Source organism: Rhinoderma darwinii, chromosome 5 (genome assembly GCF_050947455.1).
Source record: "Rhinoderma darwinii isolate aRhiDar2 chromosome 5, aRhiDar2.hap1, whole genome shotgun sequence".
NCBI classification, from domain to species: domain Eukaryota; kingdom Metazoa; phylum Chordata; class Amphibia; order Anura; family Rhinodermatidae; genus Rhinoderma; species Rhinoderma darwinii.
This window is the reverse complement of record NC_134691.1, coordinates 41,486,429-41,503,732: the sequence shown is the minus strand read 5'-3', so window position 1 is coordinate 41,503,732 and position 17,304 is coordinate 41,486,429. Positions and strand designations below refer to the sequence as shown.

The 17,304-nt window shown below is 41.9% G+C and overlaps 1 protein-coding gene across 1 annotated transcript in view; it reads right to left on the bottom strand.

Annotated features, from left to right (window-relative positions):
• UBR5 (ubiquitin protein ligase E3 component n-recognin 5) overlaps positions 1–17,304 on the bottom strand; it is a 96,411-nt gene that overhangs the window by 14,586 nt on the left and 64,521 nt on the right. The window contains exons 23-42 of the mRNA XM_075825900.1: positions 16,595–16,743; positions 16,193–16,288; positions 15,926–16,049; positions 11,475–11,572; positions 11,251–11,399; positions 10,143–10,234; positions 9,905–10,051; positions 8,706–8,824; positions 8,436–8,562; positions 7,992–8,121; positions 7,417–7,577; positions 6,556–6,795; positions 5,577–5,700; positions 5,000–5,111; positions 4,792–4,923; positions 4,460–4,717; positions 3,996–4,255; positions 3,681–3,892; positions 3,201–3,428; positions 2,843–2,916 (exon numbers count right to left, since the gene is read on the bottom strand). Of these exons, the coding sequence (XP_075682015.1) occupies positions 2,843–2,916; positions 3,201–3,428; positions 3,681–3,892; positions 3,996–4,255; positions 4,460–4,717; positions 4,792–4,923; positions 5,000–5,111; positions 5,577–5,700; positions 6,556–6,795; positions 7,417–7,577; positions 7,992–8,121; positions 8,436–8,562; positions 8,706–8,824; positions 9,905–10,051; positions 10,143–10,234; positions 11,251–11,399; positions 11,475–11,572; positions 15,926–16,049; positions 16,193–16,288; positions 16,595–16,743 (3,032 nt within the window). The remainder of the gene's footprint in view (positions 1–2,842; positions 2,917–3,200; positions 3,429–3,680; positions 3,893–3,995; positions 4,256–4,459; positions 4,718–4,791; positions 4,924–4,999; positions 5,112–5,576; positions 5,701–6,555; positions 6,796–7,416; positions 7,578–7,991; positions 8,122–8,435; positions 8,563–8,705; positions 8,825–9,904; positions 10,052–10,142; positions 10,235–11,250; positions 11,400–11,474; positions 11,573–15,925; positions 16,050–16,192; positions 16,289–16,594; positions 16,744–17,304) is intronic.

Here is a 17,304-nt window from a genome sequence, read left to right as displayed (position 1 = left end):
GTCATCACCCCTTCTCAGGGAAAGGCATTCCTTACAGCTCCCACTGCACAGAGTGGATATCAAAATGGTCTGTTTCATCTTATGTGTATCCACCCATCTTACGGCCTTCATAGTGCAACATCACCACTAGTGTCCCTCTCAACAAGAAGTTGGATTCCCACACGAAGTCTGAATTTGTGGCTGCAGGTTCTGCTCTGCGCCCAGCTTTTACATCCGCTTGGGTTAATAAATATTGCTAAGTTTGGGGCAAACAGCTGCGCCCCAGTTTCCTGGAAGGAGCACCGCAGCAGGATATGGCTGATCTTATGTCTCAGGTTACCTACTCTTCAAAGTTTTTATTTAAAGCTTCCCTTGAGTCAGTCGGCTTCATTGCCTGTGTATCGCCTGTTTTCATTTACTCCAGGTCCACTCTCAGGACTCACTGGACAAGTGGATTCTCCTGCCCTCATTTTTGTCAGGAGTTGCGCTGGTGAGAAAGCTTGTGGGCCATTATGATGACAGTCCTTTTTCCCCTACATTGGATTGACATCTCAACGGATGCCAGCCTATCCAGGAAGAGTGCCGTTTTTGGCCCCCACACCGTCCAGTACACTTGATCTGCATGGATATTTGTTCCTGCGCCCAACCTTCTGCAATTGAGGGAAATCTTCCAAGTCCTCTCCCATTGAACTCTTCTCGCCTGGTCAGAAACCAGACCAACAACTCAATGTTGGTAGCCTATCTGAACCACCAAGTTGGCAGCTCTATGCTACTATGGGCAAAGTATCATGCAACAGCACTGTCAGCACATACCAGGACTGGACAACTGGGCCGGGAAAGACTAGATCCAGGAGAGTGGTCTCTCTGCCCAGTAGTATTCCATCAACTTTGCAAAGAGTGGGGCAGCCCAGACGTGGATCTTTTGCAACGTCTCAATCGCCAAGTTCCAACCCACATGGCCAGGGCGCAGGATCCAATGGTTGTTGCAACCAATGCACTGTTTACTCCAAGGGAAGGGAAGATTTCTCCTACACCCCCATGTGTCTCACCTCCCCTTCTACTTCTGCCCGGAGAGTTTGACACAAGAAGAAAGGAACCTGCGATTCTGGGGTCACCGGGGTGTTGACACAGAGGGTCATCCAGATGATGTTAAAGGCAAGGAAACCTTACTCAGTCAAAGATGTACCACCGTATGCAGAAGGCTTACTATGCTGGCGTGAACAGCGTAGTTTCCATCATATCGTATGTCCCACCACTAGGATCCTGTCCTTCCTGCAATCAGGCCTTTACCTCTGAATTTACCCATCATTCGGGGTCAAGTCTCTGCTCATAGTCTTTCAGCGAACATTAGCATTTTGCGCTCAGGTGGAAACTTTCTGCAAGAGATGGCTCATGCGGTCCATCCATTTAGACATCCCAAGGAGCCTTGGGGTTTTAATTTAGTCCTGGGGCTTTTCCGATAATTTCTTTCAAAGGCTTGAGGGACATTTGCTTAGTCTTCTTCCTGGATGGTTGCTTTCCTGGTGGCAGTCTCCATCAGAGTTTCGGAACTGGCTAACCTGTCCTGCAAGCCCTCCTTTTCGGTCATCCATAGGAATAAATCTGGTGTTCCGACCTATCCCATCCTTTCTCCCGAAGGTGGTTTCTGCCTCCCATATCAATGAAGCGATTGCCCTCCCTTCTTTTTGCCCCTCCCCTTTTCATCCGAGGGAGCAGGCTTTGTACTGTCTTGACGTGGTAAGAGCTGTGCTCATCTGGCTGTGACCGAGTTATTTTAGCACTCCAATGCTCTGTCCATCCTCAAGTGCCACCCAAGGGATTGGCAGCGTCCATAGACAGCATTCCGCGCTGAATCCGATCTAAAATTTAAAAAGCCTTGCGGTCCAAGGGTAAAGCTCCTTCCCTTCGGACCCCTGTCCATTCTACAAGAGCTGTTGGTGCCTCCTGGACGGTAGGGCATCAAGCTTCAGTAGATCAGGTCTGAAAGGCTGCTACCTGGGTGTAGTCCACCAAATTTTACCAGATTTCTTTTTTGACCCCCTCTACTGCTAGTCTGTCACAAGGTGCTGCAGGCAGCTGTGCATTAGGCAGGTTGCATGGCTGTACTTTTTTTCACCCTTTTGGATGTCCCAGAATATAAAATTAGAAAATATGATTTTTACGCCCTGTAAAATCGCTCGTTGAATGGGACACAGCCCTCTTTTCTTTGTTTGTTCCAGGCGTAGGACCTGTTCTGTTAATTTCTCTGTTTGGTGGTGGTTTATTTTTTTTTCACGGGTCTGTGGACAGGTTTGTTTTTGGTCTTTTACTGCTTAGTTCGCACCTGTATTGTGCCATTCCATTTTTCAGCTCTGTCAAAAAGGAGCAAAACAAGGGAATAACAACCAACGGTTCTGTTGCACAACCAACACCGCTGCTTGCCGACGGAACCCATTGACTTTAATAGGTTCCGTCGGCTTTCCGACAGGGTGTCAGTGATCTTACCAGACAATAGTACAGGATGCTGTGCTATGGTCTCCAGTAATCCCTGCCGGATCTGCGATGGAGGCCCTTATCTGAGCCTGACGCAGATGTGAACGAAGCCTAAAGTACACTCATTTAGCCAGTGTCTGTCGGAAGGGTATGGCCTGCCTGAGTGGAGCAAAGACTTTTCCGATTTAGTGTCAGCCTCCTAGTGGAAATGTCCTACACCCACGGTGCGGTGTCTTCCAATGAATTCAACGAGTTAAAAGATTTTGCGGTGAGTAAAACAAATACTATTATGGCTGCTAAGTATGTACAAAGGCTACCTTTAGTAAAATCTTGTTACCGAAAAGGATAGGAAGTGATCGGCATTAAAGTATAATGATTAATCTATACTAACTTTGATTGGTGTCATCATCATTTTCATGTTCTGAGTCTTCATTATCGAGACCAAGTTCCAACAATTCTCTTGTCCTAGGAAAAGGGAAAAAGGAAAAAACAAACAAACTGTAAAACAAACATCCTTTCCTCTAACAAAGCCTGTAATGATTATTTGCTCATCAAATATTCAATCAAAACCAATGCTCTGAGAATGATTTTAATGTACTGTATAATTTTAGTCGCACAACGTCCTTATGTATACACCATTTCGGTTTCCCAAAAAGTTTCTGTGAGCTTCCATAGCTATTGAGATTTTTACATCCCAGATAGGTACAGTACATGACTATAATGACTTCCCCGAGAAATGAGACTTGTACCTCTTCCGCTCCAGTTGTGGGGTGTCCAACGTGGTCTGCTGATTCATTGCTTTAATCCAGTAAATAAGAGCTTGGAAAACATATGCCACATGTTTCAGGGAACAAACATCAAGCACAGGGAGAACATCTGAGTGTTCATCATTGTGGGAGCGCATCAGTGAAAGTGCGTAATTTAGAAAGTCTCCACGTGCTGACATTCCTTGGCGAGCGCTCAGTAGAGTGGCTCTTCTAGAAAGAAAAAACATTACATTGAGCTAATAAGATAAAGCAAATCCTAAAAAGGTATTCATTCTGGATTACAAATTAGTTTCAGGCACAGGACAAGCGACTGTGGTTTTGGCCAGGGTATTGAGATACAGGGCAGAAAACGGAATAGTTACCTTGGGGGGAAAAGCAGCATACCTACTACCCCTTGTCCATAAAGGAACATCTTTCAAAAATAAAATATGGGAAAATCATATTGTGATTAAAGTTCCTTACCTTCTACCCTCCAGTGTCCTTAAACTGGCTTCTTCACGTGCAGTCATCCTCTCCCTACGTGTAGGATTCTGGGATGCATGTAGAGGGTGGTTTGGATGTCCAGGATCACCAGCCGACGACAATGCAGACCCATAACGAAGCTGTGCTTCAGTAGAGTCCATAATACTGACCATCCAGTTCCAGGTTGGAATAAGCTTTTCTTCCACATAGTTCTGAAAACATAATTTAACAAAATTAGGTGATATGAAACTGAAAAAGTCAAAAGAGAAGTATGAAAATATTAAAGGTGTTCACACAATATTTTTTTAGAAGTACCTGCAAATTGACAGCATCTTGGTAAGTCAGCTTTACAGCAGCAGGGATCTGAGAATACACCAGGTGGTTATACTTGGGGATTAAACCCATTAAGTCTGATATTTGCCGAATTACTATGCTGTATGCCCTTGCTAGGCTGCTTGCAGAGGTCAAGTAGCTGCTGGAGTTGCTCGCTTCAAGGGCAGCTGCTGCACTAGAACTCATATTCCCACTTCTTCGTAAACTGGATGGTTCGATGTAAATCAGTGCTCCTGAGCTGGCTGCAGAATAAAATTACATTTATGATCAATACAAAAGATACTTTCACTAAAGGAATGTGGAATGAACTAGTTCTAGACGGTGATTTGTTTATCAGAAATTTTTACTTAAAAATGTTATCAACACCACTAATCATAATGGATTCTTTTAAAACTGGCAAAGCATAGCTTCCTTTCACTAACACGTGAGAGATTATTTCCACTTGCCTGCTGGAGTCGAGGTACTAGATGGGGTTGCATTCGGAGCCCTTTGATTTTGGGTGTTCCTCACAGCCCACTGCATGGAACGTGGAGCCTGCGCAGCACCATTCGCATGCGTGCTGTTCGTTGATCTTTCTAATGGCTCATCAATCATGAAAGTCTCCTGATCGAGGTCATCACTTTGACTACTACTACTGTCAGAATCACTGGAGTCATTAGACTGGGAGTCATCTTCAGAGAAGAAAGCTGGGACACTGCTTGCACCTGCATAGAAATAATGCAATATTTACCACTTTGCTTTGGGAATTACAGAGAAAGTCTGAAGTGTTAAAGCATACCGGCTTCTGAACCAGCGGTTGCTGCCGTTACTACACTTCGGCGGCCACTGGCGTTGTCCTGGTTACTGTGATTGCTCTCGCTGTCACTTTCAGTCTCTGCAGCAGCCAGGAGATCCAACTCCATGTCACTCCCTACGGGACAATTCTCATAAGTACTTGAATTCTTCATACAGTGGCTTCTGATAAAATCTACACCGCATAAAATTACCATCCTCATCGTGCTCATCGTGTTGTCCTTCAGCCTCTGCATTCTCCTCTCCGTGTTCCTCCTGCTCATCATGGTGATCTTCCTCACCAGCCACTCCCTCCACCACCTCCACCTGAAAAGAAACCAGAAGATTGACCACAACAGAAGTCAGCAAAGGCTGAGAATATTCAATCATTTAACTCGCTTTCCTTTCCTATAACCAAGCCCACTTATCGTCAGCCCTCAAACGTCTACTTCAACATTTAGAAAAAAAAAAATAGGTATCAAGTGATAAGGTTTAAATATTAAACATTAGCCATTGAAAATATACTGTAAGGCTATTCAAATCATTCCTGTATACATTTTGAACAAATTATCAATACAAACCCACCAGACAAGCCATAAAGGACCACATCACACAGGAGAATTATTAATTCCCTGTATCTACAGCGCAAAGAACCAAACGGCATCTCCGCGACCAAGTAATCCTCCCAATGTGACTGTCCTAACACGGCATACAAACGTGCAAAAATAGCCACAACCCTTACAATGAAATATTTCTCCATATTTTCTACATGATTAGATGTTGAGAAGTTACCTCTTCTACATCTGCAGATACTATATCATCCTGTTCTTCATCTCGGCTTCTCACAGGTTGGGACTGACTGATTCTCCTTTGCTGCGGATTTCTAATAATGTACGATGACTGGGACGGATTAGAACTGCGAGGGGAAAAAAAATAGTTAAATGTCAGATAGATGACATTTTCAGAAAGCCTGCTACGCAGAAAAATACTAGCATTCATACAGGACACATACATCCGACCATGGATACACGATTTTGGAATTCGGTGCGTAATTGGTCCACAAACCACGTCCCATTGATTTATGGCATGGATTTTTCCACCGCGGATCTGATATCTGGGTTGCAGGAGGGAAAAAAAAAAGTGACATGTCACTTTTTGACACGGATTCCGCACGGAAACCGCGTTTGGTAGTCACACCCGGATTAACCCCGTTGAATGGGGCTAATCCACAGGCGGATCCACGGCAGATGAAACTGTAAATCAGTGGCAGAAATAAGAGGGTTCAGTCTCTGATTTCTGCCGCGGAGTTTGACAAAACCGCAGCGGGTTTTTCTGATGGAAAATGCTGTCGTGTGAACATACTCTAATGGTTTTACCATAAAAGCTATATGCCTTATAAAATCAAATTGATCAGCAAAACATCTAATCTTTTTTAATCTAGCTTTGATCCTTTAGCACCATGAACTACTCAGGATGCAAATCTGTTTTAGGCAGAGGGGTGTTCCAAGAAAAGGACCACTACCGATTAGCTAAGCATGCCCTAAATGGACAAATGACAAGGGGTTGTCGATTGGATCAATGACTCACATTTACATGGTAAAAAAATAAAAAGGTTGTGCATCCTAACTGGAAAATCAATGCATGACAACTGAAAGGGAAAAGGAACAATCAGCAGCTCCTCAGAGCCAGCATCCACACAGACATGCCAGCAATCTTAAAATATAATCTTAAAATATTCTGTCTACAACAGAATCTGTGCTATGTTCCTCACTTGCTGGATTGATCAGATGATGGTCTTGGTGGAAGAGGTTCCACTGAAAAAAGTTCCTCGCTTCCTTGCATTGCATCGATGCTTGTGCTGGCCAGGGTGAAGGGGGCAGTGGGCCGGGCGATTCCCATTCTCACAGGGACAATAAGTGACTCGGCAACGTTACACAGCTCTTCCACTGCATAGGGAAGCAATGCCTGGAAAACTCTTTTACATTTGCCAATAGGTTGTGGAATAAAATTGCTAGAAAAAACAGAAAGCGTTAAGGACAGCTAAATCTATTAAAGAAGAACTCCACGTTTTTGTTTTTTTTTTTTTTAATTTCCCCCTCCATTTGTACATTGGTGTTTCAGTGGGGTGCTGTGTGCAGAAATACTTATCAATCCGTGCATCTCGTCGTTTTCGGGTCCGGCGCCGCCCATGTGATCACATTCTGACCCGGTCTGGAATCGCAGTGCTTTTCAGAAAACCGGAACTCAGGCTCTCAATGCATTCCTATGGGAGGCAGAACGAGGCCAGAACGAGGCTCCCTAGGAATGCATTGAGAGCCTGAGTTCCAGTTTTCTGAAAAGCACTGCGATTCCAGACCAGGTCAGAGTGAAGATCACGTGGGCGGCGCCGGACCAGAAAACAACGAGATGCACGGATTGGTAAGTATTTCTGCACACAGCACCCCACTGAAACACCAATGTACAAATGGAGGGGGAAATTAAAAAAAAAAACTAAAATGGAGTGCTTCTATAATGAATGCACAAAACCGACTAATGTCTAAATATTTCAATAGACGTTCTTAGCTAAAAGACCAGACCCAGGAAATGTAAATTAACCCTCTGTCTGCACAAAATCATAGAACACAGCACTTACTTTTTCTTTTTTGAGGAAGCCATTTCAACACTGAGAATAACAAAGACACGTGCCACGGACCGCAGAAATCGCATTGTGACAGCTACTGCCTCCTCTCTACGCCCAGGAGTGTATTTGTTCTGAAGTTCTTTCACAAGCGTTCCAAGCAAGGTATCCAAAAGCTGAACAAAAACGGATAAAAAAAAAAAAGTTTTAATTTTCGGAAGCCATATTTTAAAAACAGCAGAAACTGAACAAATAGGATCCAGCGCTGTTTCGTTAGAAGGAAATAATCCAACTTTATTTCAGAAAAAAAGTAAAATCCACTAGGAGTAAGGATGAATGCCTCAGCAGTTAGCCTACGCGTTTCAGAGAGAACACCTGTCCTTAGTCATGGCACAATGTGACATTGTGCCATGACTAAGGACAGGTGTTGTCTGAAACGCATAGGCTAACTGCTGAGGCATCCATGGCTGGAATACCATGCACCCCTGTGTTTACTGCTAAATCCATACAAAATATTTAACACCCATAGCAGAAAAGCAACATGAAAAAAGATTGCCAAATAAGCAATTTGTGCAAGTACTAACACTTACCAAGATGTCTGCTGTACATTTGACAATAAGACAGTGAGTGAAGCAGTCCAGGCGGATGGTACCGCTCTGCTGATTTAAATAAACTTGCTCCTCTGGAAGAAGATGACCAATTCGACTGCATGCACTAAGACTTAAAAAAAGAGATTTTATGTTAATTAAAACGTCTTCACAATTAAAAAGGTTGTTCAGAATGGACAACCCTTGTACGTATTCCCTATTGGGAGACATGGGCTTCATTGGGGGCTGTGAGTTGGTGGTTCCTTTGCTCAGGACACAACCATGATTACCAGAGCAGCTCCAGTTCTGGTGGGTTGATTTGAATGGATGTCATAACCACCTGTAGGTGGCCCTGCAATGATCAGCCCCTGGCTTCCGTCAGAAGGGGTTATTCCAATAGGACAACCACATTAACGTTCTTTATAAAAACAAAAAACAATAACTCACGGGTCTTTATTTTCTTGAGAACCAAACATGATCATGGACTTCAGTGCATTCCAGTCTTGTAAAACACGTTCTAGTGCAAGTTGTGCAAATCTTGGTGGCTCCAAATCATGGTCTGGCATGTCAGAATCTGTCAAAAATATGGAACATTAACTACAGAAGGAGAATTTCCAGATAAAAACCATCTCTCAACTGTACACGCAACTAGATTGTGGAGTATATACAGATTATATTACACTTCTGGTATACAAAGTGCAGGAATTAAGAACTCACCTTCGGGATTGGCTGCTTTGCGATTTCGGTCTTCGCGGATGCGTGGTGGTCTGTATTGGCAGTGCTCAACTGTTTGTCTGGCAACAGTCTGCACCAAGAAGAGAAGAAGGTGCTCCCCTCTGTAACAATAGGTCATATTAGCTGCTGAAAACTATGTTATATCACCACTGAATCAAATGGAGTAAATAGTATAAAATAAGTGGCTAACTGCAGAGTATCATCTTTTGATCTATAAAATCATTAAAGGGGTATTCCTATTTTATGAAGGGATGATAAATCCCTAAGATATGCCATCACTTTATAAACACGAGTCCGACCTCTGGGACTCCCCCGATCTTGAGAAAGAAGGGGCTGCAGCACTGTTTTAGCAATGCGTACTAGTTTTACCTTCACTGCAGCACACCAGTCAGTGCAGGGACCTGCAGCTCACCCTATTTAATTGAAATCGGGCCTGGTCCGCAGTTCCCTGCACATACATGTGGCCGCTGTACAGAGAAAACCGAGAAAGGGGACACATTGCTAAATGGGCTTCCGTCATTCTCAGGATCGTAGAGTTCTCAGACGTCAGACTCCCACTGAACGGAAAGTGATGGCATATTGTACTGATATGCCATCAGTTTATAAGATGGGAATACCCCTTTAAATAACAACTAAGCCCACGGAAACCAAATCCACAGAGTGCTTAACTGAAGGTTATACATGCCAAAATGTAAATTTGGGGTAATTTCTATAAAGGCACTAAAGAGAATGCCGGAAGCTGTGAACTGAACAGCCAGAAGTATGAATACCTTTCATATAAACACATGCATATAACAGTTCTGGCTGCTTGCAGGCACCACTAGGGGGAGTAGAGGAGCTTAATGCATACAGTTCCTATTGAAATAAAAAATAAATCCGTCTTCAATCTCCTATTAATGGTCGCAGCAGTCAGACAGGATTTTATCATTTTCCTGTGGTTTTCTAGGGGTTACGATTCTCTGCATCAACATCTTACAACATTTTTATCAGAACAGAAATTGGACCTAAAAACAAAATGGTGTTCCAAAAGGTACAGTCACTTCCCAAAGGACCTTAGATGTCCCCCATACAAATATAAGAAATATAATGTAAATGGAGTAGAGAAGCATGTGAATAAAAAATAATAAATAAACCAGTACTTAAAAATAAATTCAGACTAGGAAAGTACTATAAAAGCGTACCTGCTGTTTGGCATTGTGACTAGATTAGTGATGGTCAGTAGTCTGTACAGCAGGTCAAGACGAGCAGATTTCTGGCCTGCAATTAAGGTTTTACATTTGCACTTTTCCCAGCAATCACAATAGGCCGTTGGTGAAGTTCGTTTAAGCCTAAAAATCAAGCAAATAATTATTTTTTTAGAACTGTACATTTACTTTTCCAGAATATTCTTTAGGGAATAGGAGAAGTGGAAACACTTACTTGCAGTCGTGTCCTTTGTGGCAGACCCTTGCACACTCTGTACAACAGCAAAGAGATTCCAATAGGCCACATGTTCGGCACTCAAAAATGTCCTGAGAACAAAGATTAAAGTGGGAAACTGTATTGATCTGTAGTCCTATTAGCAACATGGCTCAGAACAGTGTTACATGAAAAGTTCAGGTATTTTTTGTTCCTTCTTGCTCGTGTTATTGGGGGGGGCACAGAAGACCGGGTTATAGGCTGCTGCCACTAGGACGCAGACCCCAATGCCTAGTTTACACTGCGTTTTTTGGTGCCGAATTGGACGCAGAAACCAAAACGTATGCCACACGTACACATTTATTATTTATTGAAGTCAATGGCAATATTTAGATGTATGCAATTTTAAACCCTACATTCGCATACGTAAAATGTATACGCTTATGTCACCGTATATGGGAAATTACCCAGATTATGAGACAAAACATGCCTCCCCTGCCCAGCTCCTCAGTAGTGGCGCCAGAACACACTGCAGCGACTCTACTTCCTTTGAATTTTGGCTTTACAAATTTTTGATTCGGCTCAACAAAAAAAGATAAAAATTAAACTTATACTTGTTTAGAAGAATGGAAACAAAGACGTATAAAAACTTTTAGGACTTCTATCAAAAAAAAACAACCTTAAGCGTATGTTACAAATGCATACATTTTTGTAACTTTATTAATTTTTTTTTAACTTTTCTACTGGTTTTACTGGATTGGTTACTCTGGTTATTGGTTCTGGCCTATCAAGAGTTTTGTTCTAGATTTACTTTCTGTTGGCTTCACCTAGTAGCTCCTAGTGCTTGTGTACAAACAGATTAGCTCAGTCTGTAGGAGGGGTATAACATTTGTAGGAGGAGCTAACACTGAATGCTCAATGACCGCCTCCTAGTGATCGCAGCCTATGGTCTTCTGCGTCCCCCAATAAATTCAGCGAGAAAAGTATTTTACAGTTGAGTTTAAAAAAAAAATAAAAATCTATTGCTACACATTTTAACAGTTGAATCAGAGAAAGAAATATTTAGTTATAATCGTTATGTTACAACGGCGACAAATTTAAAGGAAACCAAAGGAAAACGTGTTTGTACCTGGTTGATGTGCTCAGCTCCAGTCCACGTAAAGCTGCATGTATCATTACAACAAAGAACATACAGCGGAGAATCATCTGCATTAGTTCCGGGTGGGCAAATCATTGCCTTGAAAACATCCTCCTCTTTCTCATTTGCATTTGCTTCCGCTAAAAAACAGATATTTCATGAGAATATACAAGATCACATACCTCAATGCATTCATCAGACACAACTTTACTTACCTTTGGCAATTTTCTGTGCCGTTTCCAGAATGGTTATAGCAGCTGGATAAGCTCTTCCACTAACAGCAGACATGAAAGGAGTCATACCTCTAGCATCCCTGATACAAAAAAAAATACAAATTTGGATGGAAAAGAAAAAATGTAAAAAAAAAAAAACTTCCCAATCGACAAACACAATTTGTTCCCATGAAAACCACTTTAGCATAAGAGAGAAACGCCAGTTTGAACCGATTTGTATTCAAAGGGCAGGTATTGTTAAGGGACTTTAGTTATGTTCCAATATACAGTCGGGTCCAGAAGTATTTGGACAGTGACAAATTTCCCCTCTGTACATCACCAATATGGATTTGAAACAAAGCAAAGAAGATGTGGATTAAAGCGTGATTGCATTACAGGATTATTCCCAACTCCTTAATCGGGTCTATTATGACATCCAACCTAAATATAGGAAACAACTCATTTTTAGATGGTAGCCTTCTCCAGATATGGCGCCATCTCCACCCTTTTCTAGGGTTATGGTGACCCTGCAGCGGTGGCCATACTTGCACAGTGCTCTCAGATATCTCTATTGTAGAGATTGTCCATGGTCCCGGGAGCTCAGGCGCGTTAGCTCCCGACCAGCTCTCTGAAGTTTTAGAGAGATCTATGGACGGCAACCGGGAATACGCAGTGGCAGTGGTTTAATATTGCTGCCCACCTGATGCAATCCTGATGCTGCTATAAGAACTTGTACAGTGTGGCACAGAACAGCAAACCAGAAAGTGGCAGGCAGCGGCGGACGTAAGAGTAAAGGTAAAGAAAATAAGAACACCCATTTAACGGTTCGGGAATTGCAGCTATATTTTCTTTTTCTATAGTTCCTCCATTTTCACATGCCAAAGTAAGTGGGAAAACAATTATAAATATAAGGATTATTTTTAATACTTGGGTGCACATCTTTTGCAGTAAAAGGACTGCCTGAAGTGTGGAACCCATGGACATGCCCAATGCTAAATTTCCTCCCTTGAGAAGCTTTGTTAGGCCTTTCCAGCCGCAATCTTCAGTCGGTGCATGGCTTGTGGCTCGGTCCTAAGTGAAAAGCTAAATCGAGTTGAGGTCAGGTGACTGACTCTGCTATTAAAGAATATCCCATTTCTTCCCCTTAAGAAGCTCTTGAGTTGCTTTTGCAGTATGTCGTGGGCCATTATCCATCTACACTGTGAGGCCACGTCCTGTCAATTTTGCAGCACTTTATTGTATCTGCACAGAAAGTCTCGCTACATACACTTGAGTTCATCCTGCTACTACTATCCGCAGTCACATCAATAACCAGTGATTCAGTTCCATTGGTAGCCATAGCTCAGCCTCCACCATGTGACAGATGTGGTATGTGTAGATCATGAGCTATGTCTTTCCTTGTCCATACTGTTCTCTCCCAATCTTTTTGGTACAAATGTCAGTTTGATCTGGGCGTCTTTTTTAGATGTTTTGTAGAAAAGTCTAATTTGGCCCGTTCTTAAATTTTACCATTAGTTGGCATCAAGAGATAAACCCTCAGTACTTACTCATGAAGCAGACGGACAATGATACACCTACCTACTCTAGAGTGTTCTTGACTTGGCTAGATGTTGTGAAGAGGCTTTTATTTGGTCTCCTTCACTTGCATTGACACCTCTTTGGACAACATATGGAGTGTGTCTATGAACAGTTACCAAATGCCAATTCAACACTTGGAATCAACTCTAGACCTTTTATCTTGTCATGAAATAATGAGGGATCAGGTCACAACCAGCCATTAAACTTCTTGTCAGTCAATTGTCTTATTACTTTTGAGCCTGTGAAAACCGAGGGACTAAGGCTTCATTCAAGTCTGCGCTAGGGCTCCGTTCCAACGTTCCGTCTGAGCTTTACATCGGAACGGAGCCCTGACAGACAGATGGAAACCATAGGTTCCCGTTTCCATCACCATTGATTTCAACGGTGACAGATCAGGTACCAATGGTTTCCGTTTGTCTCCGTTGTGCAAGGGTTCTGTCGTTTTGACGGAATCAATAGCATAGTCGCAGATGTGAACGAAACCCAAGTAAAAAATGGCTGTAATTGCTACATGTTTAAAGAGGCTCTGTCGCCACATTATAAGTGGCCTATATTGTACATGATGTGATCGGCGCTGTAATGTAGATTACAGCAGTGGTTTTAATTTAGAAAAACGATTTTAGACAGAGTTATGACCTATATTAGCTTTATGCTAATGAATCTCAATGGCCAACTGGGCGTGTTTTACAATATGGCCAAGTGGGCGTTGTACAGGAGTGTAAGACGCTGACCAATCAGCAACATACACTTCTCTCCATTCATTTACTCTGCAGATAGCGATATAGCTATATAACTATGTGCAGCCACATAAACACAGTATAACGTTACTGCAGTGTCCTGATAATGAATATAAATTACCTCCAGTCAGGACGTGATGTGTATTCAGAATCCTGATACTTCTGTAGCGTCTCTGATTTACTGAATAGCAGGCGTAGTCTCACGAGATTACGCTGTAAACTGTCATTCACAGCGAGATCTCGCTGCCCTGTGCTGTAAAGCACAGAGACGCTACAAAAGTGGTCAGGATTCTGAATACACATGACGTCCTGGCTGGAGGTAATGTATATTCATAGTCAGGACACTGCAGTAATGTTATAGTGTGTTTATGTGGCTGCACATAGCGATATAGCTATATCGCTATCTGCAGAGTAAATGAATGGGGAGAAGTGTATGACGCTGATTGGTCACTGATTGGTCAGCGTCATACACTCCTCTGTACAACGCCCACTTGGTCATATAGGAAAACACGCCCAATTGTCCATTGAGAAACTCATTAGCATAAAGGTAATATAGGTCATAACTCCGTCAAAAATGATAGTTTTTCTAAATAAAAACACTGCTGTAATCTACATTACAGCGCCGATCACATCATGTACAATATATGGCACCTATAATGTGGCGACAGAGCCTCTTTAAGGCAATATTCGGGTTAAACCACTCAAAGAGGCTCTGTCACCACATTATAAGTGCCCTATCTTCTACATAATGTGATCAGCGCTGTAATGTAGATTTCAGCAGTGGTTTTTATTTAGAAAAACTATCAATTTTGACCAAGTTATGACCCATTTTAGATTTATGCTAATGACTTTCGAAGTGTCGGGATTGTGAATAGACATCACGTCCTGGCTGGAAGCGATGTCTATTCACAATCCCGACACTTCAGTAACGTTAATGTGTGAGTAAGTGACAGCACAGAGTGATCTCGCAAGATCACCATGTGCGGAGTACATGAATGGAGAGAAGTGTATGACGCTGATTGGGCACCGATTGGTCAGCGTCATGCACTTCTCTTTACAACGCCCACTTGCTCAAAAGCTAAAAAAACACCCAGTTGGGCATTAAGAAAGTCATTAGCATAAATCTAAAATAGGTCATAACTTGGTCAAAATTGATAGTTTTTCTAAAAAAAAAACACTGCTGTTACCTACATTACAGTGCCGATCACATTATGTAGGAGATAGGGCACTTATAATGTGGTGACAGAGCCTCATTAAAGCTGAAAATGTACAATCATTTATTGCTTTGTATCAAATCCACTATGTGGGTGTACAGAGGCTAAATGCTAAACATTGTGTAACTGTACAAAATACTAATGGATTTCAAGGCGTAATTTAAGGATTGGGCATGTTGGATTTCAACATGCCCAATCTTTTGTTCCTTGTGGAGACGCAAGATCCCTCTGTGAATACAACAGCTTCACCTCTTCCTATAGAAATATAAATGCACACCTGGCCAGACTGGTCATGCAGTTTTATGGGACAGTTGGGAGAGATTTAGGTAGAACAATCCTAAAAGGAAATAACTCCTCTTAAAGAATTTGAGCAGAAATATCAACTTGCACACACTAAACATGTATTAGAAATGTAAGAAAATCTGCAGCGTATTACAGCACTAAAGTTTTAAATACGCAGCGAAATTAATTTAAGTTGTGGATTTTTCCAGCGGATTTGACCCTTTTCAATTCACATGGTGAAATCCGAAACAAAAGCCGCATTTTTTTTCCCGTCACAAATCCAGTATGTGCGCCCGTAAACTGCTTGCACTGCTTAGACCGCTTTCATATTTGTGCATATCCCCGGTAAGGTATCCCCATCAATCAGTGCCTCATAGGAATACTGAAAACCCAAAAGATATAAACACACAACACATCTTGTTTGATTCCTCTCTACCAGAAGGCTGATGACCACAATATCAAATACTTTTGACATCATGCAAATTACATGGGTGAAGCCACTAGATTCCTAGTTTTGGGTAGAATAAAATAACGCATTCTGTCAAACTAATGAAATGCACAAGACTGATTTGCAATTACATTTCTTAAAAAAATGACACTGCTTAAAACTCAGACTTCATAGTTAAAAGCGGAGCAAACATACTTGGCAGAAAGAAGGTCTCGGAGGTAGGGCTGCAAAACGACACTATCACACAGTAATTTCAGGATAAAATGAGCATTCGCTTTTCGATCTTTAGATTCCACCACTGAAGGTTCTGAAGAGGGACCTACAAAGAGTTAAAACAAGTAGAACAGAGAAAAAGGAAAAAAACAAAAATAAATCATGAAACCCAAGGTAAACGGCAATATCTCAAGACTGTTGTAAGGGCTTTGCGGTAAAAGCTTATATCAAAAGTAAAAGCAGTTTCACCTGGAATGGTTGATGTACTAGCCCCTTGACCAGTGCCAGAGGATGTTGTGGTTAGGGATCCTACTGCAGGGGCCAGGATAAAATCTATGTCACCATCTTTCAGAAAGAAGAACAGCATGAGGTTTACCAACACGCAACAAACCTAGTATTTTACAATCCTGGAAATAATCCCCATTTATGGAGACAGAGCTTCTTTTCGTGAGCTAATATTCTATGTAATATCAACCACTGCATACAGAAACGCCATCATTAAAATTAGGTAAAGTAACATCTGCTTTACTTCATAGTTAGTTATATTTTACATGACACAAACTTTATTAAACTAATAAGTAGCGTTGTAAGTAAACCATACACAATCAATGAAATGAATGTCACAATTATGGTTCATTTAGGGTTACTCACCTGGATCCATAGCAGGTGGATCTGGCACCCAGCTAGGAGGAGCTATAGGAGGAGAAACTGGATCTTGATGATCACCTGAAGCTCCAGCTTCATGTCTTCCCAACCCTGCTGCTCGAAGAGATCGCCTCATCATCTCCCTAAGTCGTAAGCTAAATATATACACATTACATTAGAAGAAATCAAGCTAAAGGCATTACAAGTTACGTGCAGTTGTAACATTATATACTTATGCTGCATGTCACTATAAAATTCTGAAAGTCCCTCCACCGAATCGGAAGACAAATACCAACAAATACTATTGCCTATAATAACCAATCTAATAAGTTTAATTCTTGCAGAAAAGGATAGAAAAATTGAATTGTGCTCATCGTAAAATCCCTCATTGAATTTGTAAGGAGACAAAGCACCATGGGTATAGACCCCTGCCACTTGGAGGCTGGCACTAGGAAAGTCTTGGCTACGCCCAGGCAAGCCATACCATTCACACAGACCCTGACCAAATCCAGTTGTGCAGTAGGAGAAATAAATAAATAAATAAATATAAAATAACGAAGTCCATTGTTTTGGGAGGAAAAACCAAACCAAACAAATAGGTCCTGGGGTTGGAACAAACCAAAAAAAATAAAATAAAAAAAGGACACCGTCCCCAATGAAAACGAGAAAGATTTCACAAAAATCCTATTTTCTCGTTAATATCATTTGGAGAGACA